The 22,195-nt window shown below is 57.9% G+C and overlaps 1 protein-coding gene across 1 annotated transcript; it reads left to right on the forward strand.

Annotated features, from left to right (window-relative positions):
* Positions 1–35: 35 nt before the first annotated feature.
* Positions 36–22,029, forward strand: ACACB (acetyl-CoA carboxylase beta). The gene is made up of 53 exons (XM_053993744.1): positions 36–169; positions 545–975; positions 1,654–1,780; positions 2,194–2,332; positions 2,570–2,679; positions 2,833–2,914; positions 3,339–3,437; positions 3,719–3,828; positions 4,068–4,178; positions 4,337–4,546; positions 4,862–5,032; positions 5,266–5,427; positions 5,607–5,770; positions 6,287–6,437; positions 6,514–6,617; positions 7,200–7,281; positions 7,945–8,090; positions 8,169–8,319; positions 8,450–8,584; positions 9,001–9,147; positions 9,224–9,412; positions 9,735–9,835; positions 9,916–10,004; positions 10,104–10,228; positions 10,508–10,621; positions 10,704–10,817; positions 11,166–11,255; positions 11,349–11,467; positions 11,692–11,829; positions 12,245–12,344; positions 12,436–12,543; positions 12,722–12,778; positions 13,331–13,372; positions 13,441–13,656; positions 13,740–13,895; positions 14,189–14,392; positions 14,851–15,006; positions 15,269–15,391; positions 15,692–15,961; positions 16,286–16,383; positions 16,527–16,647; positions 16,828–16,938; positions 17,160–17,303; positions 17,384–17,504; positions 17,649–17,745; positions 17,919–18,015; positions 18,226–18,361; positions 18,651–18,828; positions 18,941–19,053; positions 19,579–19,733; positions 19,887–20,057; positions 20,541–20,677; positions 20,801–22,029. Exons 2-53 carry the CDS (start codon positions 554–556, stop codon positions 20,925–20,927), a joined length of 7,140 nt encoding a protein of 2,379 aa, XP_053849719.1. The 5' UTR covers positions 36–169; positions 545–553; the 3' UTR covers positions 20,928–22,029.
* Positions 22,030–22,195: the final 166 nt, after the last annotated feature.

Raw genomic sequence — 22,195 nt, forward strand, 5'->3', positions numbered from 1 at the left:
GGGGGCCCGTGCTTCCCTTGGGGGCGGCCCTGGCACCGCGTGGGCTCCGGCCCGGGGAGCGGGCAGGGACAGATGGACACACGGAGTGACCGGTGACACCGGAGTGACCCGGGAGCCCGGCGTGACCGGCGGGGTCTGACGCGGAGGGGGCGCGGGGCTGGTAGCCATGGTGAGGGGGCGAGGGGCTGAGGGGAGGGCGAGGGGCTGAGGGGAGGGCGAGGGGCTGAGGAGGCCGTGGCGCTTTTCCCTCACCCCCGTGCCCACCTCTGACGGGGATAATCGACCGCACTTGCCGCTTTTCGAGGGTCCCGTTCAACGCCTCCCGGTGTGAGGGGCGGGCTGGGGGCCGCCATCCCGAGGGTGCTGTGAGGGCCGGGCAGGCGAGGCCGTGTCACCCCCCGGCTCCTCACGGAGCTCCGCTCCGGGCAGGGAAAGCAGCTCCGGCTGAGGGCGGCTGGCACCGGGCGCTGCGCTGCTGGAGCTCTGGGGACGGGGCCGTGCTTTCAGCGGCACAGCCGTGACCGGGGTGCTCCGTGTCCCCCAGGGCCCGTGAATGCTGCCGGCTGCGCTGCTCCTGCTCGCTGTGCTGCTGCTCGTTTGGGCCAAAATGTCCAGCTCGCGGTGCGAGCAGAAGGAGCCGGAGGAGAGCCCCGCGGGGCCGCCCCCCGCAGCCAGGCCCCCGGCGCGGCCGAGCCCCCCGGGCCGGCAGAGCCCCCCGGGCCGGCAGCCGCCGCCGCGGGCCGGGCGGGCGGGCGCGGAGCCGGAGCAGCTCGCCGTGTACAACCCCGCGGCGCTGCGCCGCCCGGCCCTCGCCAAGTTCGTGCTGGGCTCCTTCGACGACAACTCCTCCGACGATGAGCTGATGGCCACAGCCTTCAGGGTGGGCCGGCGGCGCAGCAGCCTGGCCGGGGTGGGGGGTACCGTCCCCGAGCCCCCCACGGTGAGCGCCCTTCTGGAGACCGGCGCCGGCATCAGGTAGGGATGGCAACCCCCGATGGCCGGAGCGCGGCCCGGCAGGGATGTCCCGGGCAGGGAGGGCGAGTGCTTTGTGGTGGGTGCATGGCTGTTGGTAAAATTGGGGTGCACACCTGCTGGTGCTCCTCGGAGCCACGAGGTGATGCCCCCAGTCCTGCTCCCTTTGAAGGGGGAGAGCCAGTGTCCTCGGCTGTGTGACAGCAGTGCCACCTGCATGAGTGTGGCAGGGGGTGCCCCCCAAATTCCCTGGTTTTGATGTGGGGCAGCTCACTCCCTGCTGGCTGCACCGGGCAGCTCCCATGGGAGCACAGCTGATATTCAGAAGAAACAACTTGGAAGCCAAATGCTGCTGCCTGCCTCCTCCAGCTGCTCTGCTCTGGCTAAAAATAACAAACCTTTGGCTGCAGGGACGTGTTGTGACACTCGACAGCCCGACGGTGGCTCTTGCCACGCTGGGTTTGAGGTGGTGCTGGCAGCAGTATCCCTGCTGCTCTTCCATCCTTCCACAAATAAGGAATTTCCTTATGTCCTGCCTGAGTCACATTGTAGAGATGGTTGGTGACCTTTGCAGGACAGGCTTTGCAAGGGGGTTTGGGGCTGGGGGAGGGCTCACTGGAGTGGCAGTCGGCTCTCTGGGGTGGCTCTGGGCTCAGTGACAGCCACCACATCCCGCCACAGGCCCAGCATGTCGGGGCTGAACCTGGCAAAGAGGAGCCACAAGAAGATGGACCTGCAGCGGGATTTTTCCGTTGCCTCCCCAGCTGAGTTCGTGACCCGCTTTGGGGGCAACCGTGTCATCGAGAAGGTCTGTCCCCACACGCCCCTCTTGTGCCTGGCTAGGGGGTCACTGCTTTTTGCAGGGACATCTTTGAGCACTGCCCAAATGTCCTGTGTCAGCCAGGCTTGGAGCAGTGGCAGCCCAGAGCTGTTCATTCCATGCCTTCACTCACTCTCATGGGTTGGGAGAGGGAACCCCACGCAGCAGCTTTGCACAAGCGATGGCCAAAATCCCATCCTTGGTTATCCCCAGTGCCAGACATCAGCGATGTTGCTGAGGAGTCTCACGCTCTGCTGGGATGTACAACCAGCTGTCGGAAAGCTCCTGATTAACACACCCCCCCTGCTTTGCTCCACACACATCCCTTGCCCCTGCGCTGCTGTCCCTTGTGGTAGCAAGGACAGGGCTCACCCTGCCACCCCCTGTCCCTGTCCCCCCAGGTCCTCATCGCCAACAATGGCATCGCTGCTGTGAAGTGCATGCGCTCCATCCGCCGCTGGGCCTACGAGATGTTCCGCAACGAGCGCGCCATTCGCTTCGTGGTCATGGTCACCCCCGAGGACCTCAAGGCTAACGCAGGTAATTCCTGAAAATAGCCCAGAAAAGGAAGTTCCCTGCCTGGGGCTGAGCTGGGGCAGCCCTTTCCTGCCTGGCACGTGAGGGCTCTGCACAACCTGGAGTCACAGAGTTTACTCCCACACAGACAAATCCAGGAGAAAATAGTTTTCCCCTGCTCCAGCCTCCTTGGAATGGAGGATTTCGGAAGTGGTGTTGCTCAGGGATCTGGCTCCCACCACTCCCCATGCTCTCTATCAGAGTACATCAAGATGGCAGATCACTACGTGCCAGTCCCTGGAGGAACCAACAACAACAACTACGCCAACGTGGAGCTGATCGTGGACATTTCCAAACGGATCCCAGTCCAGGTAGTGGCCATTTGTGTGTCTCCCACCTCCTTACCAAGGGCAGTTCCTGGGCACCCCAAAAGGGAGTGATGTTCCCGTGTGCTGAGGAGCTGGGCACGGTGGGAGATGCCAGCACAGGGGTAACGCTCCCACTGCTGCTTCTCCTTGTGCCAGGCGGTGTGGGCTGGCTGGGGACACGCCTCAGAGAACCACAAGCTGCCAGAGCTGCTGCAGAAAAACGGGATAGCTTTCCTAGGTAAGGTCTCACTGCTTCTCCGTGCTGGCTGTTGGGCTGGTGTGTGCACTCACATCACTGCCAGGGGCACTGCACTGGGAATGCCCCTTTGGTGCCTCTGGCATGCCCAACCCATGGAGTGGCAGTCCTCAGGCTGGTTTCCTGGGGCAGGAATTCCCAGGATTCCCAGGAATCCTGCTGTTTTCTGGGTTTTCCCTGTAATGTTCAGGCTGATGCAGTGCTCACAGATGAACATTGGGTGGGACCAGACCTTGTGGGATTCCCAGCCTGAGCTCCCCTTGGAGAAGGGTTGAGCTTTGTCCTGAGCTGGGCAGTGGATTTGGGGGTGTTCCTGCATGCAGGAAGGCTGGTGGGGCTGACTCAGTGATGTGGGGATGGCCTGGTGGGTTTGGCACCCTCTCAGCCCTTCTCTCCCTCTGCGAAGGTCCCCCCAGTGATGCCATGTGGGCGCTGGGGGACAAAGTTGCCTCCACCATTGTGGCTCAGACCCTGGAGATCCCCACACTGCCATGGAGTGGGAGTGGTGAGTGCCTCCTCACAGCCCCCACACCCTCCCTGCTCCCCCCTTCCCTCCTCCTTGCCTCTCCTTCCCCCCAAAACAAGCACCAGCACTGGGGTCCTTGGTCCATCTGGCCACACATGTTGGGGACCCCATTACAGCAGCTGATTCGGGCAGGGGGATTTTGGAGATGGAGTGCATGGAAACAAGGGAAATGATGGAATCCTCAGCTCCCTGGGCACACCCAGCATGCCACCCCAGCTGCGCCACCCTGGTGGTGACCATTGCCCTGGCCGTATCTGCAGGTCTGGTGGCTCAGTGGTCTGAGGAGGACCAGAATCATCAGCAGGCCATCAGCATCCCCCTGGAGACGTACGCACAGGGCTGCGTGAAGGACGTGGAGGAAGGCCTGGAGGTAAAGCTGAGCCTGTAGGCAGCTGCTTATCTCTTGCCCACCATGATTCCTCCTCAGAGCCTGCCTGCCCTGGCCCTTCTGGCCTCCCAGCACACACCACAGTGACACAAGGCTGTGCCAGCAGCAGTTTGTCCCACTGAATGAATGTCACTTGGGATAATCCTGCTCAGGGATGCCTGGAGTTGTGTGGGCTGTCAGGGTGGTGTCACTACAGTCACCCCAGCCCTTGACCCACTCAGGTGGCCATGAGGATCGGCTACCCCCTGATGATCAAGGCAGCAGAAGGTGGCGGGGGCAAAGGCATCCGAAAAGTGGAGGCAGCAGAGGAATTTAGTGCCTGTTTCCGGCAGGTGAGAGGTGCCTGGAACCCCCATCCCTGTTCCTGTTCCATCCTGGCAGGGTCCTGCTCCCACCTGGGGCACCTCCCACTTCCTGCCTCAACTCTGCCTCCATCCTGGGATGAATTTTGGGGCGTGATGCCAGATCACGACTCTCTCCCCCGCCGCAGGTGCAGGCGGAGGCGCCGGGATCCCCCATTTTCCTGATGCAGCTGGCGCAGCACGCGCGGCACCTGGAGGTGCAGGTCCTGGCAGATGAGTACGGCAACGCCATCTCCCTCTTCAGCCGGGACTGCTCCATCCAGCGCCGCCACCAGAAGATCATTGAGGAGGCACCCGCCACCATCGCTGCCCCCGCTGTCACCGAGATGATGGAGAAGGTGGGTGGCCTGATCTAAGGGCAGCATGAGGTTTTAGTGGGAAACTGGACTGGGTTTATTGGGGTTTCCAGGAAGGGAGGGACCCCTGAGCTGAGCAGGACTCCCTGTCCAGGGTGGTCAGGCACAGGAACAGCCTCCCCAGGGAAGCAATCACAGCCCTAAGCCTGCCAGAATCCAGGGAGCGTTTGGACTTTCAGGCACGTGGTGGGGTTTTGGGGGTGTCCTCTGCAGGAGCAGAGGATGCCGATCCTGCGGGTCCCTCCCAAGCCAGGACTCCCCATGACTCCATGATCCAGGGGTTTCCCTGTCCCGCAGTGCGCTGTCCGCCTGGCCCAGATGGTTGGGTACGTCAGTGCAGGCACCGTGGAGTATCTGTACGGGGAGGACGGGAGCTTCCACTTCCTGGAGCTGAACCCCCGGCTGCAGGTGGAGCACCCGTGCACGGAGATGGTGGCGGACGTGAACCTCCCGGCTGCCCAGCTGCAGGTACCTGCACGCACGGCTCACTCCAGGGCAGTTAGAGGAGGCCGTTTGGGCATTTAGGGAGGAGCACTGGGCTGGAGCCTGGCAGAGGGAAGCTGCCCCATATCCCAGCATGGAGGGTGCAGGTGAAAGCAGTGTGGCAGCTTTCCTTCTACTCTGGCTTCCCACTGGGAGCTCTCCATTCAGGCTCTCTGTCGGTGTCTCCCTGGCAGCTCAGGCCTTTGTCTCTCCTGCAGATTGCAATGGGCATCCCCTTGCACAGGATAAAAGACATCCGGGTGCTGTATGGGGAGAGCCCCTGGGGGGACACCCCCATCTGCTTCCACAGCCCCTCCAACCCCCCCGTGCCCAGAGGCCACGTCATTGCTGCCCGGATCACCAGCGAGAACCCCGAGGAGGTGAGCTGGGGGTCGGGGTGGGGACAAGGGGACTCTGCCACCTGTGGGGTTGAACTGGGCATGGTCCTCCCCAGCCAGACAATGTTCATGGGATCAGTGCAGTCCATGGGGGTTCCCCTTCCCTGTATTGCTGCACGAGTCTCAATCCTGCTTCCTCCATCTTTGCTGTTTTGGCTCAGGGTTTCAAGCCCAGCTCGGGGACGGTGCAGGAGCTGAACTTCCGCAGCAGCAAGAATGTCTGGGGGTACTTCAGCGTGGCAGCAGCCGGGGGGCTGCACGAATTTGCTGATTCCCAGTTTGGACACTGCTTCTCATGGGGAGAGAACAGGGAGGAGGCCACCTCGTGAGTGCGGCAGGATGAGTTGGAGGGCGTGTGGTGGTCCTTGGGAGGAGTCACAACTGGTGTGTGAGCTGGGAAAAGTGGTTTTTACCTGACAGGACCAGAACGGTGCTGCTGTGCTAAGCACCTGGGTGTCTGGCCAAAGCCAGAATTTTTTGGACTTTGGTGGTGCTACAGTCCCAGTTCATCCACCGGATCCTCAAGGGCATGTTGAAGTCATCTCCTGAGCACTGCTTAGTGCCCATGAGCAGCGGTGTCCATTCAGGAGCTGAGCAGCAGTTTCATTCAGGGCTGTTTCATGGACAGGGTGGATGGGGCTTGGAACAAGAGAATTTTCAAGGTCCCTTGAAAATTCATGCATCCCTTTATAATCATGCAGTGATTATAAAGGTGCTGGGGGCTCAGGAGCTCAACACCTCAGGAGCTTGTTGTCCTAGGTCCTGAAGCTCCCCAGTTCCCTCTGCTGAGAGCAAAGTGCCACCTTCCTGGTCATCAATGAAGAACTTTTCTCTCTAAAAGGAACATGGTGGTGGCCCTGAAGGAGCTGTCTATCCGTGGGGATTTCCGGACCACGGTGGAGTACCTGATCAAGCTGCTGGAGACAGAGAGCTTCCAGAACAACGAGATACACACGGGCTGGCTGGACCACCTGATCGCCGAGAAAGTGCAGGTGGGGGTGATGCCCTGGGGTCACCACTCCCCTTCCTTGGGGTAAGACCCAAACCCTGTTGTTTTTGCCCCCACAGGCAGAGAAGCCAGACACGATGCTGGGGGTTGTCTGTGGTGCCCTGAACGTGGCAGATGCTGCTTTCAGAACGTCCATGACTGACTTCCTGCACACGCTGGAGAGGTGTGGAGTGTGGGCTGCCCAGGGGGGGCTCAGTCATGTGGGAGGCACCTTCCACCAGATCAGGTTGCTCCAAGCCCCATCCAACCTGGCCTTGAGCAATTCCAGGATTGGAGCAGCCACAATGGAGACCTGAGTGTTTTTCTTCTGGGACATCTTCCTTCCATTTTTGCTTTGCAAATTCAGTGACAGTAGCGCTGTGACAGGTAGGGACAGGGGTATCTGGATCCTCAGCTATCACTTTGTCTGGACAGTAGGAAAGGCTTCCCATGGTTGGGAAAACAGCTTTCAAGGGGAAGTGGCTTGGCTGTGCAGCTTGCTTTTGTTGTTGAGTATCAAGGTTATTCTTTCAGCCTTGAAGGACTCCCAGGGCTCTCCCATGCACCTTATCTGAGTGTTTTCCCAGTGCCTGGCCTCCCTCCAGATCTGGCTGTGCATGGTGCTCATGTGGGTCACTTAAAGCTGACACTTGTCCCCTCTGGTCACCATCGTGCCCTCCCACCAGGACTAGGAGCCCTGCTGACATGCCACACATTTGGAGAGGCTGGGAATGCCGTGGGGCCTGATCCTTCCATTGTGTTTCAGGGGCCAGGTGCTGCCAGCAGCCTCTCTGCTGAACATCGTCGATGTGGAGCTCCTCTATGAGGGTGTGAAGTACGTTCTGCAGGTGAGGGCAGGGCTGTGCTCCCCCCAAACCAGCCACAATGCTTCTCAAGGGGTCAGGGACATCCTCCTGTCCCAAGGGAGAAAAGTGAAATAAATACAAGGTTGTCGTTTAAAAATGGGCAACATAAAAATGAGGTTAATAACCTCATAACCTTAATAACCTTGTTTTAACCTGACATTTTCATACACCCTGTTGCCCTAAGTTTATTAAGGGACTTCATTTTCTTGCTTTTAAACCAAATTAATTTGACTTCATGCAAAACTCCTTACTCGTGATGAAAGTGGCAGGTGAGCCACGTGTTGCACCAGCTCTGGGCTGTGAGTTAAACCAACTCTGGGCTGTGAGTTGAGTTAAACCAGCTCTGGGCTGTGAGTTAAACCAGCTCTGGGCTGTGAGTTAAACCAACTCTGGGCTGTGAGTTGAGTTAAACCAGCTCTGGGCTGTGAGTTAAACCAACTCTGGGCTGTGAGTTGAGTTAAACCAGCTCTGGGAAGAGTTGAACAGCTCCTGGGTGCAGCCTGAGGTTGTGCCTCCTCCCTTCCCAGCACAGCCCCATCCCGTGGCAGCAGCCGTTGGGCTGAGCGTGGGGAGGTGCCCCCCCAGCCCCCAGCCTCGCTGTTCAGTGTGTTCTGGGGTTGCACTGAGGGTGTCCCCTGCCCGCAGGTGGCCCGCCAGTCGCTGACCACCTACGTGGTCATCATGAACCGCACGCACATCGAGATCGACGTGCACCGGCTCAACGACGGGGGGCTGCTGCTCTCCTACGACGGCTGCAGCTACACCACCTACATGAAAGAGGAGATCGACAGGTACCCCCTGCCAGGGTCCCCATGCCCCCCTCCCCGATGGCCACCAGCCGGCTGGTGACACCTTTCCCTCTCCCGTAGGTACCGGATCACCATCGGCAACAAAACGTGCACCTTCGAGAAGGAGAAGGACCCGACGGTGCTGCGCTCGCCCTGCGCGGGGAAGCTGCTGCAGTACATGGTGGAGGACGGCGGCCACGTGGACGAGGGGAAGGTTTATGCGGAGATCGAGGTGAGCTTTGCAGAAGAGCTGGAGGAGCGATATTCGGCAAAGACGGAACCCCGCAGCACTGCTGTGATGCTCGTGGGATGTGCAGCCCGCGGGGGCTGCTGGCTCGGTGACGGTGTCCCCTCCTCCTCAGGTGATGAAGATCATCATGACGCTGGCGGTGGAGGAGGCGGGGCAGCTGCACTACGTCAAGCGGCCGGGAGCGCTGCTGGAGGCCGGCTGTGTCATCGCCCGGCTCCAGCTCGATGATCCCTCCAAAGTGAAGCCTGTGAGTCTCCTAGGGGCTGCCATCCCCTCCTGCCAGCTCCCAGTTGGCATCCTGGGAATGCTCCCTAGGGGACAAAATGGAGGAGCTGCCGTGATGTGGCATCACAGTGAAGGTCATGCCATGTCCTTGGGCTGTCTTTGGGTTCAAGTGCTGCTCCACGTGGATTGCTCTGCTTCCTCGATGTGCAGGAGCTCACATGCACTAAAAAAGTGCATTTATAGCACTAAAATCTCTAGTTTTTCCGTAATATTTTCATCATGAGACACTGACAGATCCACTATGCTCAATGTCAGTGCTTCCTCTGTATCTGACCCAAAGCAGGGGTTGTGCTGGCTCCTCTTGGGCAGCTGCAGCTCTTGGGAGCTCTGTTTCTGCCAACAACAACAGTTCAGCCCACCTCCCTCTGCCCTCTCCAGGCACAGCTATTCACAGGGGGGCTCCCAGTCCAGCAGACCCTCCCCATCACTGGTGAGAAGCAGCACCAGGTTCTCCGCAACGTGCTGGACAACCTGACCAACATCATGAATGGCTACTGCCTGCCCGAGCCCTACTTCAAGACCAAGGTGGGGATCAGGCACCAGGTGTTTCACCCAGTTGCCATGAGGGCAAGTCCAGCAGCACCAGCTTCTGCTCCCACAGGTGAAGGAATGGGTGGCACAGCTGATGAAGACCCTGCGGGACCCTGCCCTGCCCCTGCTGGAGCTGCAGGAGATCATGACGAGCATTTCGGGACGAATCCCGCTGGCCGTGGAGAAGTCCATCCGGAAGGTGATGGCGCAGTACGCCAGCAACATCACCTCCGTGCTCTGCCGCTTCCCCAGCCAGCAGGTGAGTGGCAAAGGGGGCCCACATCCTCTTCACTGGAGCCACTCGGGAGCTCCTGCCTCAATTTGTGCTGCCAAGATTTTATAACAAATGCAATGAGTGAGGGAAATATGTGAAGGTTTATATTTTCTATGCGTGTTTGGTTTTATATGTGTATTTGCTTCTATGTGTGCCTTTATTTTTTATATTCATTTGTCACTTTGCATTTTTCACTTTGTGGGGGGAAAAAAACAACAAGGGAAAGGCTCTGGGTAGAGTAAGCAAAGGGGGAGATGGCAGCCTCATGCCCCTGAGCCACCCTGGACCCTGTCCCCTCTCCCCACAGATCGCCAACGTGCTGGACACCCACGCAGCCACGCTGCAGAGGAAGGCTGAGCGGGAAGTCTTCTTCATGAACACACAGAGCCTGGTGCAGCTGGTGCAGAGGTGAGCCCCGTGCTGTCTGTGACCCCCCCTGTCCCCACACGGCCACCTCCTCACAGCATGATGGGCTCTTTGCTGCCCAGGTACCGCAGCGGCATCCGGGGCTACATGAAGGCAGTGGTGCTGGACCTGCTCAGGCGCTATCTGCAAGTGGAGACACAGTTCCAGCATGGTGAGGGCTAGGGGCTCTCTGGGGGAGCTGCAGGGCTCTCTGGGGGAGCTGCAGGGCTCTCTGAAGGAGCTGCAGGGCTTACCAGACCCTGCCTCACAGCTCACTACGACAAGTGTGTCATCAGCCTGCGAGAGCAATGCAAACCCAACATGACCCCCGTGCTGGAGAGCATCTTCTCCCATGCCCAGGTGGCCAAGAAGAACCAGCTGGTGATCATGTTAATTGTGAGTACAACTTGTGCCTGAGACTCCAGGAGCAAAGGCTGGTGTCAGGGAAGAGTCAAGGCAACTCTGCATCACTTGAAGTGTCCATTCCTGCCTTGTTATTGCTTTATTTTAATTATCTTCTCTCTGTGGTGTTGTGTGACTATGCTTGGGTCAAAGAGAGCCCATTTTTGTGCCTTGAGTCTTGTCCCCTTTGGCTGCATGAGGCTGGGGTTTGGGATGAAGCCATCCCACACGGTGAGGAGCCTGAGCTGAGCCATGGTGGTTGTGGCATTGCAGGACCAGCTGTGTGGCCGTGACCCCACGCTGACAGATGAGCTGACGACCATCCTCCACGAGCTGACACAGCTCAGCAAGACCGAGCACTCCAAAGTGGCGCTGAGAGCCCGGCAGGTCAGCCAGCACCATGCAGTGCCATCCCATTCCTGTCCCCATCCCTGTCCCCCACGCTCCCAGCTCCTCTCTCCCCTGGCAGGTGCTCATTGCCTCTCACATGCCCTCCTATGAGCTGCGGCACAACCAGGTTGAGTCCATCTTCATCTCCGCTATCGACATGTACGGACATGAGTACTGCCCTGAGAACCTGAAGGTTGGAAATGATGTGTTTTTCCAGAGGGAATTCGGGTGGCTTCGGGGAGGGGGTCTGGCTGCAAGTGCTTTAGTCTTAAAAACAGCTAAAAATCACTCAAAGCCTTGCTGTAGTGGCTGTGTGGAGCAGAGGAAGGGGTGCACCCCAGTGCTGCCAGTCCCTCTCCATTGCTCCATGCTCCATTTAGCAGAGAACAGATGTGTGGATCTTGTGGTTTCCCCATGGTGGGCTTAGAGTTCCACAGCTCCCTAGTAACCAGTCCTGCACAGCTCCACATTGAGGGCCCCTCTAAATGGAGCACGGAGGTCTCACTTCATCCTTGCCCTAAATTTTGCTTTCTTCCTGCAGAAACTGATCCTGTCAGAAACCTCCATCTTTGATGTGCTTCCCGTGTTCTTCTACCACACCAACAAGGTGGTGCGCATGGCAGCACTGGAGGTGAGGCCTGGGGGGCACAGAGGGGGCCTGAGGGTGGCATGGGGGGCCCAGGGGTGGCAGAGGCAAGGTGGTTCCTCCTGTGTCCCCTCACAGGTGTATGTGCGGCGGGGGTACATCGCCTATGAGCTGCACAGCCTGCAGCACCAGCAGCTCTCTGATGGCACCTGCCTCGTGGAGTTCAAGTTCATGCTGCCCTCTTCCCACCCCAACAGGTACAGGGGTCCCTCCCACACACCTGTCCTGCTCCCCTGGACGTGGTTCTTTTCACAAAGCTGTGGGGTTTGTGTCATCCCCTCTGTGCAAAGCGGGAATTGTCACTGTGCTGTTCTGCTGCCAGTGGAGCAGGATGAGCCCTCTCCAGGTCAAAGTCCCTTGTGGGAGCTGTGTGATCCCACATGGTGCCTCCCCCAGAGCTGACACTTGCTCCCCATGGCAGGATATCCGTCCCTATCAGCATCTCCAACCCTGACCTGGCCCGGCACAGCACCGAGCTCTTCATGGACAGTGGCTTTTCCCCCACGAGCCAGAGGATGGGAGTCATGGTGGCCTTCCGCAGATTTGAGGACTTCACAAGGTGGGGGTGCAGGGACACGCCTGGCCGGTGTTTGTGCATTTTGGGTGCCATTGCAGTCAATGGAGAGCAAAATGGGGTGGAAGAGCCACAGCTGGGGGCAGCTAGGCAGTGCTAGAGGCAGCTCCAGTTCCCACCATAGCTGCAGACTGGGTATTCTCAGTACAACATTCACCTGTGGGGACATGAGGAGCATGGAGAAAGCTTGCACGGCACAGGTTAAACCCCTTTGAACGTTAACGCAGCAGAGCTCAGAGCTGCATTTCATAAGCTGTGGGTTTGCTGAGGGATGGTGGGGCCATTGTGCTGGTACCTGTGTCCCTGTCACACTGTCACAGTGGGTCCCTGGTGCTGTCCCTTCAGGCAGGGGGTGGGCACAATGTGCTGGCTTGTGACCCCATCCCTGCTGTTTGGGCAGGAACTTTGATGAAGTGATCTCGTGCTTTGCTAACTCCCCGTCGGACAGCGGGCTCCTCAGTGATGCACAGGCCACCACCTACGATGAGGAGGACACCAAGGTGGGCATGAAGCTGCTGTTGATACCCCCAGGTGGTGTTGGGACAGCACTGACGCTGCTGGCCGGGGTTGACTGTAGGTTTTTGTTGCCAGAACATCCGTGAGGAGCCAATCCACATCCTCAACATCGCGCTCTGCTCGGCTGACCACATGGAAGACGAGAAGCTGGTGCCCATCTTCAGAGCCTTTGCCCAGTCCAAGGTTTGTTGCTGGGGCTGGACCCTCTTTTTGTAAACCCTGCAAGCCAGAACACTGTACCCAAGGCACTGCCTCCTCTCCATGCAGTGCACCCCAAAATGCTGCAGTTTAGGTTTTGTTTGCTCCCTCGGTAGAGAAGTTTAAGCTCTCTTAACTGGTGGCATCTTCTGTTTCTGTGTAGAAAAATATCCTCGTTGAACGGGGTCTCCGGAGAATCACATTCCTCATTGCCCAGCAGGTGAGTGCAACTGAGCCTCTGCCATCTATAAATACCTTACAGACACAGCACTGAGTGATGGATGGACCCACTGTGCTTCAGGAGCTGGGAATTAATTAATGAGCAATTCAATGAGTGATTCATCTCCTGTATCATCCTTTATGCTGCTCATGTTTCCAGTAATGTGATTCCTGCAGAGCCATTCCATAGCTTTAAGCTGCCTTTAGAAGCCCAGAGTGGTTTGGGTGGGAAGGGATCTTAAAGTTCATCCTGTTCCACTTCCTGCCATGGGGTGGAACTCTTCACTGTCCCAGGTTTCTCCAAGCTCTTTCCAACCCGGCCTGGGACACTTCCAGGGATGGGGCAGCCACAGCTTCTCTGGGCAGCCAAGGGCTCACCTCCCTCACAGGAAACAATTTCTTCCTAAAATCCGATCTAATCAATCCCTCCCAGCCCTTTTCCCTTTGGGGGAGAACAAAGCCTGCAAGGCTTTTTTCTTTTTAATGAAGAATCAGAAAAATCCTCTGCAGGCCAGGCCTATTCACGTTGACTCCTCTCTCCCTTTTGCTGCAGAGAGAATTCCCAAAGTTTTTCACGTTCAGGGCCAGAGATGAGGTAAGATCCTGTGGGAGCGGTGCCGGCGTGGCGCTGGCACGGCCCTGGCTCACGGCTGTGCCTGGCAGTTCGCAGAGGATCGGATCTACCGGCACCTGGAGCCGGCGCTCGCCTTCCAGCTGGAGCTGAGCCGCATGCGCAACTTCGACCTGACGGCCATCCCCTGTGCCAACCACAAGATGCACCTGTACCTGGGGGCTGCCAGGGTGCAGGCGGGCGCCGAGGCCACCGACTACCGCTTCTTCATCCGCGCCATCGTGCGCCACTCCGACCTCATCACCAAGGCAGGCTGGTGCCAGGGCGCCTGGGGACGCAGTGAGGGTGCAGAGGTGGCCTGGCCCCTGCTGAGCCACCTGCTCCATCACAGGAGGCTTCCTTCGAGTACCTGCAGAACGAGGGCGAGCGGCTGCTCCTGGAGGCCATGGATGAGCTGGAGGTGGCCTTCAACAACACCATCGTGCGCACTGACTGCAACCACATCTTCCTCAACTTCGTGCCCACTGTCATCATGGACCCGTCCAAGGTGTGTTTATTGGGGTCCTGCTTCCTCTGTCCTGGAAAAGTTCCTCCTATGCTCAGGACCGCTGCACAGATGGGCAGCCACCCCCCACCATCTCTCCCTGTCCCCAGTGGAGAGGGTGGATATCAGCACCAGGCCCAACCAGGAGGCGTGGAGAGACAGAAGGGGCTCACCCAAAGCAAATCTGAAATGGCTGTTTGGGGTGGACATGCGAGAGGGCTGCTCCAGCTGTGGCATCATGTGCTCAGTGCTGTCCCTGGGGTCACCAACCCCTCCATGTGCCATCCCCTGTGCAGATCGAGGAGTCAGTGCGCTCCATGGTGATGCGCTACGGCAGCCGCCTCTGGAAGCTGCGGGTGCTGCAGGCTGAGGTGAAGATCAACATCCGCCTGACACCCACTGCCACCGCCATCCCCATCCGCCTCTTCCTCACCAACGAGTCCGGATATTACCTGGACATCAGCCTCTACAAGGAAGTGAGGGATCCCAGCACCGGCAGCGTGAGTAACCCCAGCGGTGACTGCAGGAACCCAACCATGGCTGCCCGAGTGCTGCCGGCTCCAGCAGATCTCTGGGGGGGCTTCTGCAAAGCTCCTTGTGCACCCGCAGTGCTGGTCTGCCCAGAGCCCCCAGCCTTCCAACAGCATTCCCACAGCTGGATTGGTTTCATCCCATCTGTCTGCATCCAGTTGGGTTCCTTGGGGTGGTGCTTTATTCAAAATGTGCTGAGCTTCATCCAGTTGGGTTCCTTGGGTTGATGCTGGTGTGGAGCTGGGCAGTTTTGCGTGCTGGAGGGGTGTCACTAGTACTGGCAGCACATCAGTGTGACAGTCCCCTCAATAGTCAAAAATGGGTGGAAAATCACCTTGACCAAGCAGGGCTCAGGAGTACTCCAGAAGAACAGTCACCGTGACATCCAGGGAAGGCAACCAAGTTTTGGTTTTGTTCTCTTTAACAGATCATGTTCCAGTCATATGGGGACAAGCACGGGCCGCAGCACGGGATGCTCATCAACACCCCCTATGTCACCAAGGACCTGCTTCAGGCCAAGCGGTTCCAGGCACAGTCCTTGGGCACCACCTACGTGTACGACTTCCCAGAGATGTTCAGGCAGGTGAGTCTGGCTGAGCAGAAAGTGGCTCCAAATTACTGCATTTGCACTTCATCCCCACCCTCCCTAAATATTCCCACCTGAGGAAAAGGTCCCTCTCCTCAGGCTGTCGAATGAGAAAACAGAAGGAACCCAAGCCCCAACATTTTTTGTTATATGAAACATTTCTAAACCAATTCCTAGCTCTTGGAATTCCTGAAACTACATGGTCCTTAAGGTCTCTTCCAAGCCAAACCATTCCAAGCAACGTGCTGTGTCTTCACAGGCTCTCTTCAAGCTGTGGGGCTCCTCGGACCTGTATCCCAAAGACATCTTGACCTACACTGAGCTGGTCCTGGACTCTCAGGGGCACCTCGTGCAGATGAACAGGGTCCCTGGAGGGAACGAGGTAGCAGGGAATGATTTGGAATTGGGCAGAGGAAACAGGTGGGAATGTCTGATAGCTTAGTCTGGCTGTGTTTAAAGCTTTGGAGATGCTCCTCAACCATTTGTCTCAGCCCCTGAGTCTCTTGGACATGGCACTCAGTGCTCTGGTCTAGTTGACAATGTGGTGATCAGTCAAGCATTGGCCTCAATGATCTTGGAGACCTTTTCCAACCTAATTAATTCTGTGATTCTGTAAATTATTCTGGGACTCTGTGATTCTCTGGAGGATTCTTCCCTGTAACCTTGTGCTGTTTTGAGGCAGGTGGGGATGGTTGCTTTCAAAATGAAGCTGAAGACCCCTGAGTACCCCAAAGGCCGGGACATTGTGCTCATCTGCAACGACATCACACACAAGATTGGCTCCTTTGGGCCTGAGGAGGACCTGGTGTTCCTGAGGGCCTCGGAGCTGGCGCGAGCCGAGGGCATCCCCCGCATCTACATCGCCGCCAACAGCGGCGCCCGCATCGGCTTCGCTGACGAGATCAAGCACATGTTCCAGGTGGCCTGGGTGGACCCAGCTGAGCCCTACAAGGTGTGTGGGCACTTCCCCTCCTGCAGCACAGGAGAAAACAGAGGATTTAGCTGGGGAAGGGATGACCAGAGCTAAACTGGGATGTCAAATTGTGGGATTAGAGCAGGGGTGAGGCCACACCTGCAACCAGCACCATGGGGATGGTTCCTTTGGCTTCTCCCAGGTGGTGGAGGTGAAGGTGCCAGTGCTGGCATGGCTGCTCTCTCCAGCTCTGGTCCCTGAGCTGCTGCACAGCATGGTTTGGGATAGGTTTGGGAAAGGGCCATGTCCCACATGTGCATGTGTGTGGGGGGCTCCATAAGTCATCCTTTTCTTTCTTTGCAGGGGTTCAGGTACCTGTACCTCACTCCCCAGGACTACACGAGGATCAGCACCATGAACTCGGTGCGCTGTGAGCACGTGGAGGAAGGTGGAGAGTCCAGGTGAGTCCCATATCCCATGAGACACACGGAGCCACCCCAAGCTCTGCCCTACACCCCACCAGGATGCAGCTCCCACCTCAGCATCCTGCCAGGCACATCATGCAGATGAGTGCTTCCCACACACAGCTCCACTTTCCCTGCAGGTATGTCCTGCTGGACATCATTGGGAAGGACAATGGATTTGGGGTGGAAAACCTGAGAGCTGCTGGTACCATCGCTGGGGAGTCCTCCCGTGCCTATGATGAAATAGTGACCATCAGCATGGTACAGTGGGGCCCTTCCCCTCTCTGCTCCTCCCCTCTCCCCTGCTGGCTCTTAAAGTCACCATGGGAGGGGTAGCAGGATGCAACGAGGAGGCTGAGCCCTTCACAGCATCCTTCTCCAGGTGCTCATGGTCTGTGCTGCAGGCCCAGTGACCCCACGTGTCCCTTTGTGTGTGCCCAGGTGACCTGTCGTGCCATCGGGATCGGTGCCTACCTGGTGAGGCTGGGCCAGCGAGTCATCCAGGTGGAGAACTCCCACATCATCCTCACGGGTGTCACGGCTCTCAACAAGGTACCAGGCTCTGGCTGCATGTCCTCCATGGCACTGTCCTTCTCACCACTACCTGTGTGGGCTCCTTCCCTGTCCCATGGAACATCAGCCTGGACAGAGGTGGAAATCCAGCCTCAAGCCCAGAGGGAATTTGCCTGTGCAGAGATTTGTCAAACAGAGCAAGGGAGCGGCTCCTGTGTCATCAGAGCCCCATGTGTGTTTCCCTTGGGAACTCTGTCTAGGTGCTGGGACGGGAGGTTTACACATCCAACAACCAGCTGGGAGGAGTGCAGATCATGCACAACAACGGCGTTTCCCATGTCACTGTCCCAGATGACTTTGAGGGGGTCTACACCATCCTGCAGTGGCTCTCATACATACCCAAGGTAGGAGGGTGCTGCAGCGTGGAGGTGGGGGATGTCACCCATACCTGGCTGGTGACCTGCCCTTGGGGTCTTCCTTACAGGATAACCAGAGCCCAGTGCCTGTCACTGCCATAAGTGACCCTGTTGAAAGAGAAATTGATTTTGTCCCTTCCAAAGTCCCCTATGACCCCAGGTGGATGCTGGCAGGGAGACCCCATCCAAGTAAGTGATAACAACCCAAGGCCTGTTCACACTGCTCCCAAATGCATCCTGTAGGTGCAGAAGATGCTCTTGGCTGTGGGTTGGTGCTCAGGAGCCCTTCAGTGCTTGCCCTTGCACCACTCCATGTTTTCCTGTGCTCTGCAGCTCTCAAAGGGACCTGGCAGAGCGGCTTCTTTGACCAGGGCAGCTTCATGGAGATCATGAAGCCGTGGGCTCAGACCGTTGTGGTTGGCAGAGCGAGGTACGAGGTACTGCTGGGAGCAGGGAATGGAGCTGGGGTCCTGCATGTGTGGCCCATCACCTCCAAGCCCTGGCTGTGGCACTGCTTTTGGGATGGTGGAGAGGGAGCAGCTGTCTGGTGGGGCTGGGGTGGAGGGGAGCTAGCCTTGCTGAGCCCAGCCTGCCCTGCCATAGGCTGGGAGGTCTCCCCGTGGGCGTCATCGCTGTTGAGACCCGCACCGTGGAGGTGACAATACCCGCTGACCCTGCCAACCTGGACTCAGAGGCAAAGGTGAGTGGGTACAGCTGGGGCCAGGTGGCATCTGAGAGGAGGCTGGAGGGAAGGGAGGAGGAATAGCTCAGCATGATCCTTGGGCATGTCTTGATTTTCCTTAATTCAGGTGAAATCAAGGGTGCTGGGGCAGTTTGTTTTCTTCCTGCTGTTTCATGCAGCATGCCAGGAAGAACTGGCGCAGTCTCAGCTGCTCACTGTATTTTCCAGATAATCCAGCAGGCTGGACAGGTCTGGTTCCCCGACTCTGCTTTTAAAACAGCCCAAGCCATTCGGGACTTCAACCGGGAACACCTCCCGCTGATGATCTTTGCCAACTGGAGAGGCTTCTCCAGCGGCATGAAAGGTACCTGTGCTTAGGATGCCCACATTCCCATGGTGTGACAAACCTCTGTCACCCCTGCCCCCCCACAGGGTCAGGGGATGGCCCAGCCTACCAGGGTATGCACCACTCTGGCATGTGGGGTTGGGTTGGGCTGGGGAGGTCATGGGGTCCCAGGGGTTGGTGGCTTCGTGCTGGCTGGTTTTGCAGGGTGCTTTGTCTCTCCAATAGAGAAGGTGGCTTTGAGCAGCTGGGAGGAGGCTGGGGCAGTGACAACTGGGACATCCAGCCCCTGAGTCCCTTTGGCTTTCAGACATGTACGACCAGATGCTGAAGTTTGGCGCCTTCATCGTGGACAGCCTGCGGGACTTCAAGCAGCCTGTCCTGGTGTACATCCCCCCTCACGCGGAGCTGCGCGGCGGCTCCTGGGTGGTCATCGACTCCACCATCAACCCCCTGCATGTGGAGCTCTACGCCGACAAGGAGAGCAGGTCAGCGTCCTGAGCACCTGTGTGTGTCATCTAAAATACCTGTGTGTGTCAGCTGCCGAGGATTTATTCTCCCATGCACACCAGTCCTTGCTTTACCAAACTTCCCTTCCAGGGGAGGCATTTTGGAGCCTGGAGGAACAGTGGAGATCAAGTTCAGAAAGAAGGATTTGGTGAAGACCATGAGAAGGATCGATACAGTCTATGCCAAGCTTGTTGAACAACTGGGTAAGGAAAGGGAGTTTTGGGTTGTGGACATCAGTAGTGGTAAGTTCAACATAGAGCTCAAGCACTTTGGTGGCAACCACCAGGAGTCCTTTAGTGTCCTTCTGGGAAAACTCTTTATGTGTTTTCTGTTGGTGGAGCTGAGAGGATGTGGTGGTACTTTAGAACACCTGTATCTCCTGGAGGCTCTGTCAATGGGTTAAATGGGGCTGGGGTCTTCTCCCATGCTTTGAGATGAAGGATGGCCGTGGCCATGTTGTATTGGTTCCTGATGCATTGGGAGCTCCTTGCCCCCATGTCCCTCCAGCCTGCTACAACCTGGTCCCACAAAATCCTTGCAAATGCCATCTCCCCTCTCATGTGGTGGGCACTGAGTGTGGTGTGACCTCTTTGTGGCCATGTGTGGCTCTGGTGTCAGCGTGCCAAGGAGAGGGCCGTGGCACTGGGCGTGGTGGCTGATGTGGGAGCACAGAAGAGACGCCCTGGTGGCATCACCGGGGGCGCTGCTCAGCCCGCTGTGTCCCACAGGGACCCCCGAGCTGTCGGAGGCGCAGCGCAAGCAGCTGGAGAAGCAGCTGAAGGCGCGGGAGGAGCTGCTGCTGCCCGTGTACCACCAGGTGGCCGTGCGCTTCGCAGACCTGCACGACACCCCGGGCCGCATGCAGGAGAAAGGGGTCATCACGGTGAGCCGGGCACGGGGAGGGGCTCTGAGGTGACAGGCAAAGGTGAGGGGGGATGTCCCTTCCCTGTGACATCCCTGCCCTCTGCCCTCCATCCCGCCGGAGCTGGGAGCCAGCAGCCGCCGGCAAACCCGGGCTGTGCTCCGGTTTCCGCAGGACATCCTGGAGTGGAAGAGCGCCCGCTCCTTCCTCTACTGGCGGCTGCGGCGGCTGCTGCTGGAGGAGATGGTGAAGGGGGAGGTGCTGAAGGCCAACAGCGAGCTCAGCCACATCCACATCCAGTCCATGCTGCGGCGCTGGTTCATGGAGACGGAAGGAGCTGAGAAGGTACCCCCAGCCCCGGCTTCCTGAGGCACCTCCACAGCCAGGGCATCCCGAGGGATCTCACCTCGCTCTCCCACCATTCAGAGGTTTCAGTGGTGTTTCAGTGTGTGATGGGAATGTGTGAGGATGGGCAGTGAAGCAGCCCTGGGCTGGGGCTGGCTCTTCAAATCAGGTGACTCCAGTTGGGTGCTGGTGCTCAGCGATGGCAAATAAACATTTGCTATCATGCCAGGGCTTCCCAGGGCAAAAGTGGGGTTTTTAGCATTTGAGCTGCTCTCAAATGACACACACGTTACTGTGCCTGCCTCAGGAAGCAGGACATGCAAAGGAGCCATGTTTTACCTTTTTGCTTTTTAAATGGTTTGCAAATAGGTGCAGGACAGGGAAGAAAAATCTCATGGCCTGGATTTGAGGCTCCAGGAGGAAGGAGGGGGCTCGGGCTCTGCAGACAGCAGGACCTCTTGCCCACAATGCTGGTTTCTCCAGGGATACCTCTGGGACAACAACCAGGTGGTGGTGGAGTGGCTGGAGAAGCACATGCAGGAGGAAGACAGCAGCCAGTCAGCCATCAGGGAGAACATCAAGTACCTGAAGCGGGACTACATCCTCAAGCACATCCGGAGGTGAGTGCCTGTGGGAGCTGGGATGAGAAGGGGGATCCCTGGGGTGGGAACAGCAGGAGGTGGAGACCAGGCAGTTCTCACTTTAGCCTCTCAGTAAACCTCTCTCTGCCCTGTGCCTTGCAGCTTGCTCCAGGCCAACCCCGAGCTGACCATGGACTGCATCGTGCAGATGGCTCAGCACATCACCGGGCCACAGAAGGCCCAGGTCGCCCATCTCCTGTCCAGGGTGGACACTGATGATCCCTCCTGAGCTGGGCAATCACCACGGGGTAGGAGAAGCACCAGGACACAACCAGACCTCACCTGGTTCCTCAGCCCTTGAACTGAAGCCTTGGACTCTTGCTCATGTGCCTAAATAAAGGACACCAGTGCTTTTAAGTATTTTAAGCCATGGAGATGGTCTTGCCATCCATGCAGAGTCCCCTCTGGCACTGGGGGTGCTGCCAGAGGGGCAGCTTGGCAGAAGATGAACTTGTCTCAAGCCAAGCCTGGAATCTGGACCTGGTGCAGAACTTGGTTTTAAAAAGAATCCAAAATATTTTCCTGTTTTAGTTGCCAGCCCTGGCCTTGGTCTTTTGAACAAGCACCAGGTCAGACAGGTCTCATGAGACTGGACAGAGCTGGAGGCACAGACCCCCTGGCCAGGGCCAGTGTCTGGCTGCCTGGGTTCAAGCTGACCAGGCACCAAGACCAGGAAATGAGAAGCAGCCTCCAAGTGATGCTTTATAAACTCTGAGGAGCAATTTCTGTCATCCTTCCCCTCGCTGGGGGGCAAAGAGTAGATGTGGCCATGGGTAGCTGATGGCCCAGGAAAGACCTCAGTGAGCTAATCTGGGAGCTGCTCCCATGGGAATGTCCAAGGATCCACCAGGCTTTGGCTGACCTGGCTGTGCCTCTCGCCCATCTTGTGTCTTTTGTGGTTCCTGCAGAGCATGGACAGGAGGGAGGATGGCTCCAGGTGCTCCTGCCCCAGTGACTTGGAAGCAGCAGAGCCAGGGGAAGCTGTCACCTGCTGGGACCTGTACCCTGCTGCTCAGGTAGCCTTTGATCATCTTGGTCATGGAGGGGAAATTTGAAGTTTTCCAGTGCCTCTGGCTGTGTCATTTCCCCAGCACAGATTTACCTTGGGCTCAAAAGGAGGAGGTGGGATGGCAATGGAAGGTGGGACACCTGGCTCAAGTGCAGTGCTGGTATTGCCCTGGGGTGAAGGTGTTGGACACCTCCTGGGGCTGGGCTGGAGGATCCCACAGTCTGTGGGAAATCTCCCTGTCCTGGGGTGGGGATGGGAAAGGTCTTGTGAGTCACTTCCTGGCTGGAAGGTGTCACTGCTGACAGGTAATAAAGTGAGCTCATCTCCCAGGGAACTCCCTGACCTCTGTGTCTTCTGTCATTGTCCTGAGCAGCCCTGGTGTCTCTGGCACTGGGCAGCCCCTTTTCTGTGGCACAGGACCTCTTTGGGGTGGGGCAGCTCTGAGCATCCCTCCTACCAGCCCCCGTTCCCACTCCAGAGCCCTTCCA

Source organism: Vidua macroura, chromosome 18 (genome assembly GCF_024509145.1).
Source record: "Vidua macroura isolate BioBank_ID:100142 chromosome 18, ASM2450914v1, whole genome shotgun sequence".
NCBI classification, from domain to species: domain Eukaryota; kingdom Metazoa; phylum Chordata; class Aves; order Passeriformes; family Viduidae; genus Vidua; species Vidua macroura.

What these genes read in the sequence shown, in the direction of transcription:
- ACACB (XM_053993744.1), top strand. Translation starts at nt 554, where the DNA reads ATGCTGCCGGCTGCGCTGCTCCTGCTCGCTGTGCTGCTGCTCGTTTGG. An exon ending in GAGACCGGCGCCGGCATCAG is followed by an intron (nt 976 to 1,653) that starts GTAGGGATGGCA and finishes ATCCCGCCACAG; the next exon opens with GCCCAGCATGTCGGGGCTGA. An exon ending in AGACGGAAGGAGCTGAGAAG is followed by an intron (nt 20,058 to 20,540) that starts GTACCCCCAGCC and finishes TGGTTTCTCCAG; the next exon opens with GGATACCTCTGGGACAACAA.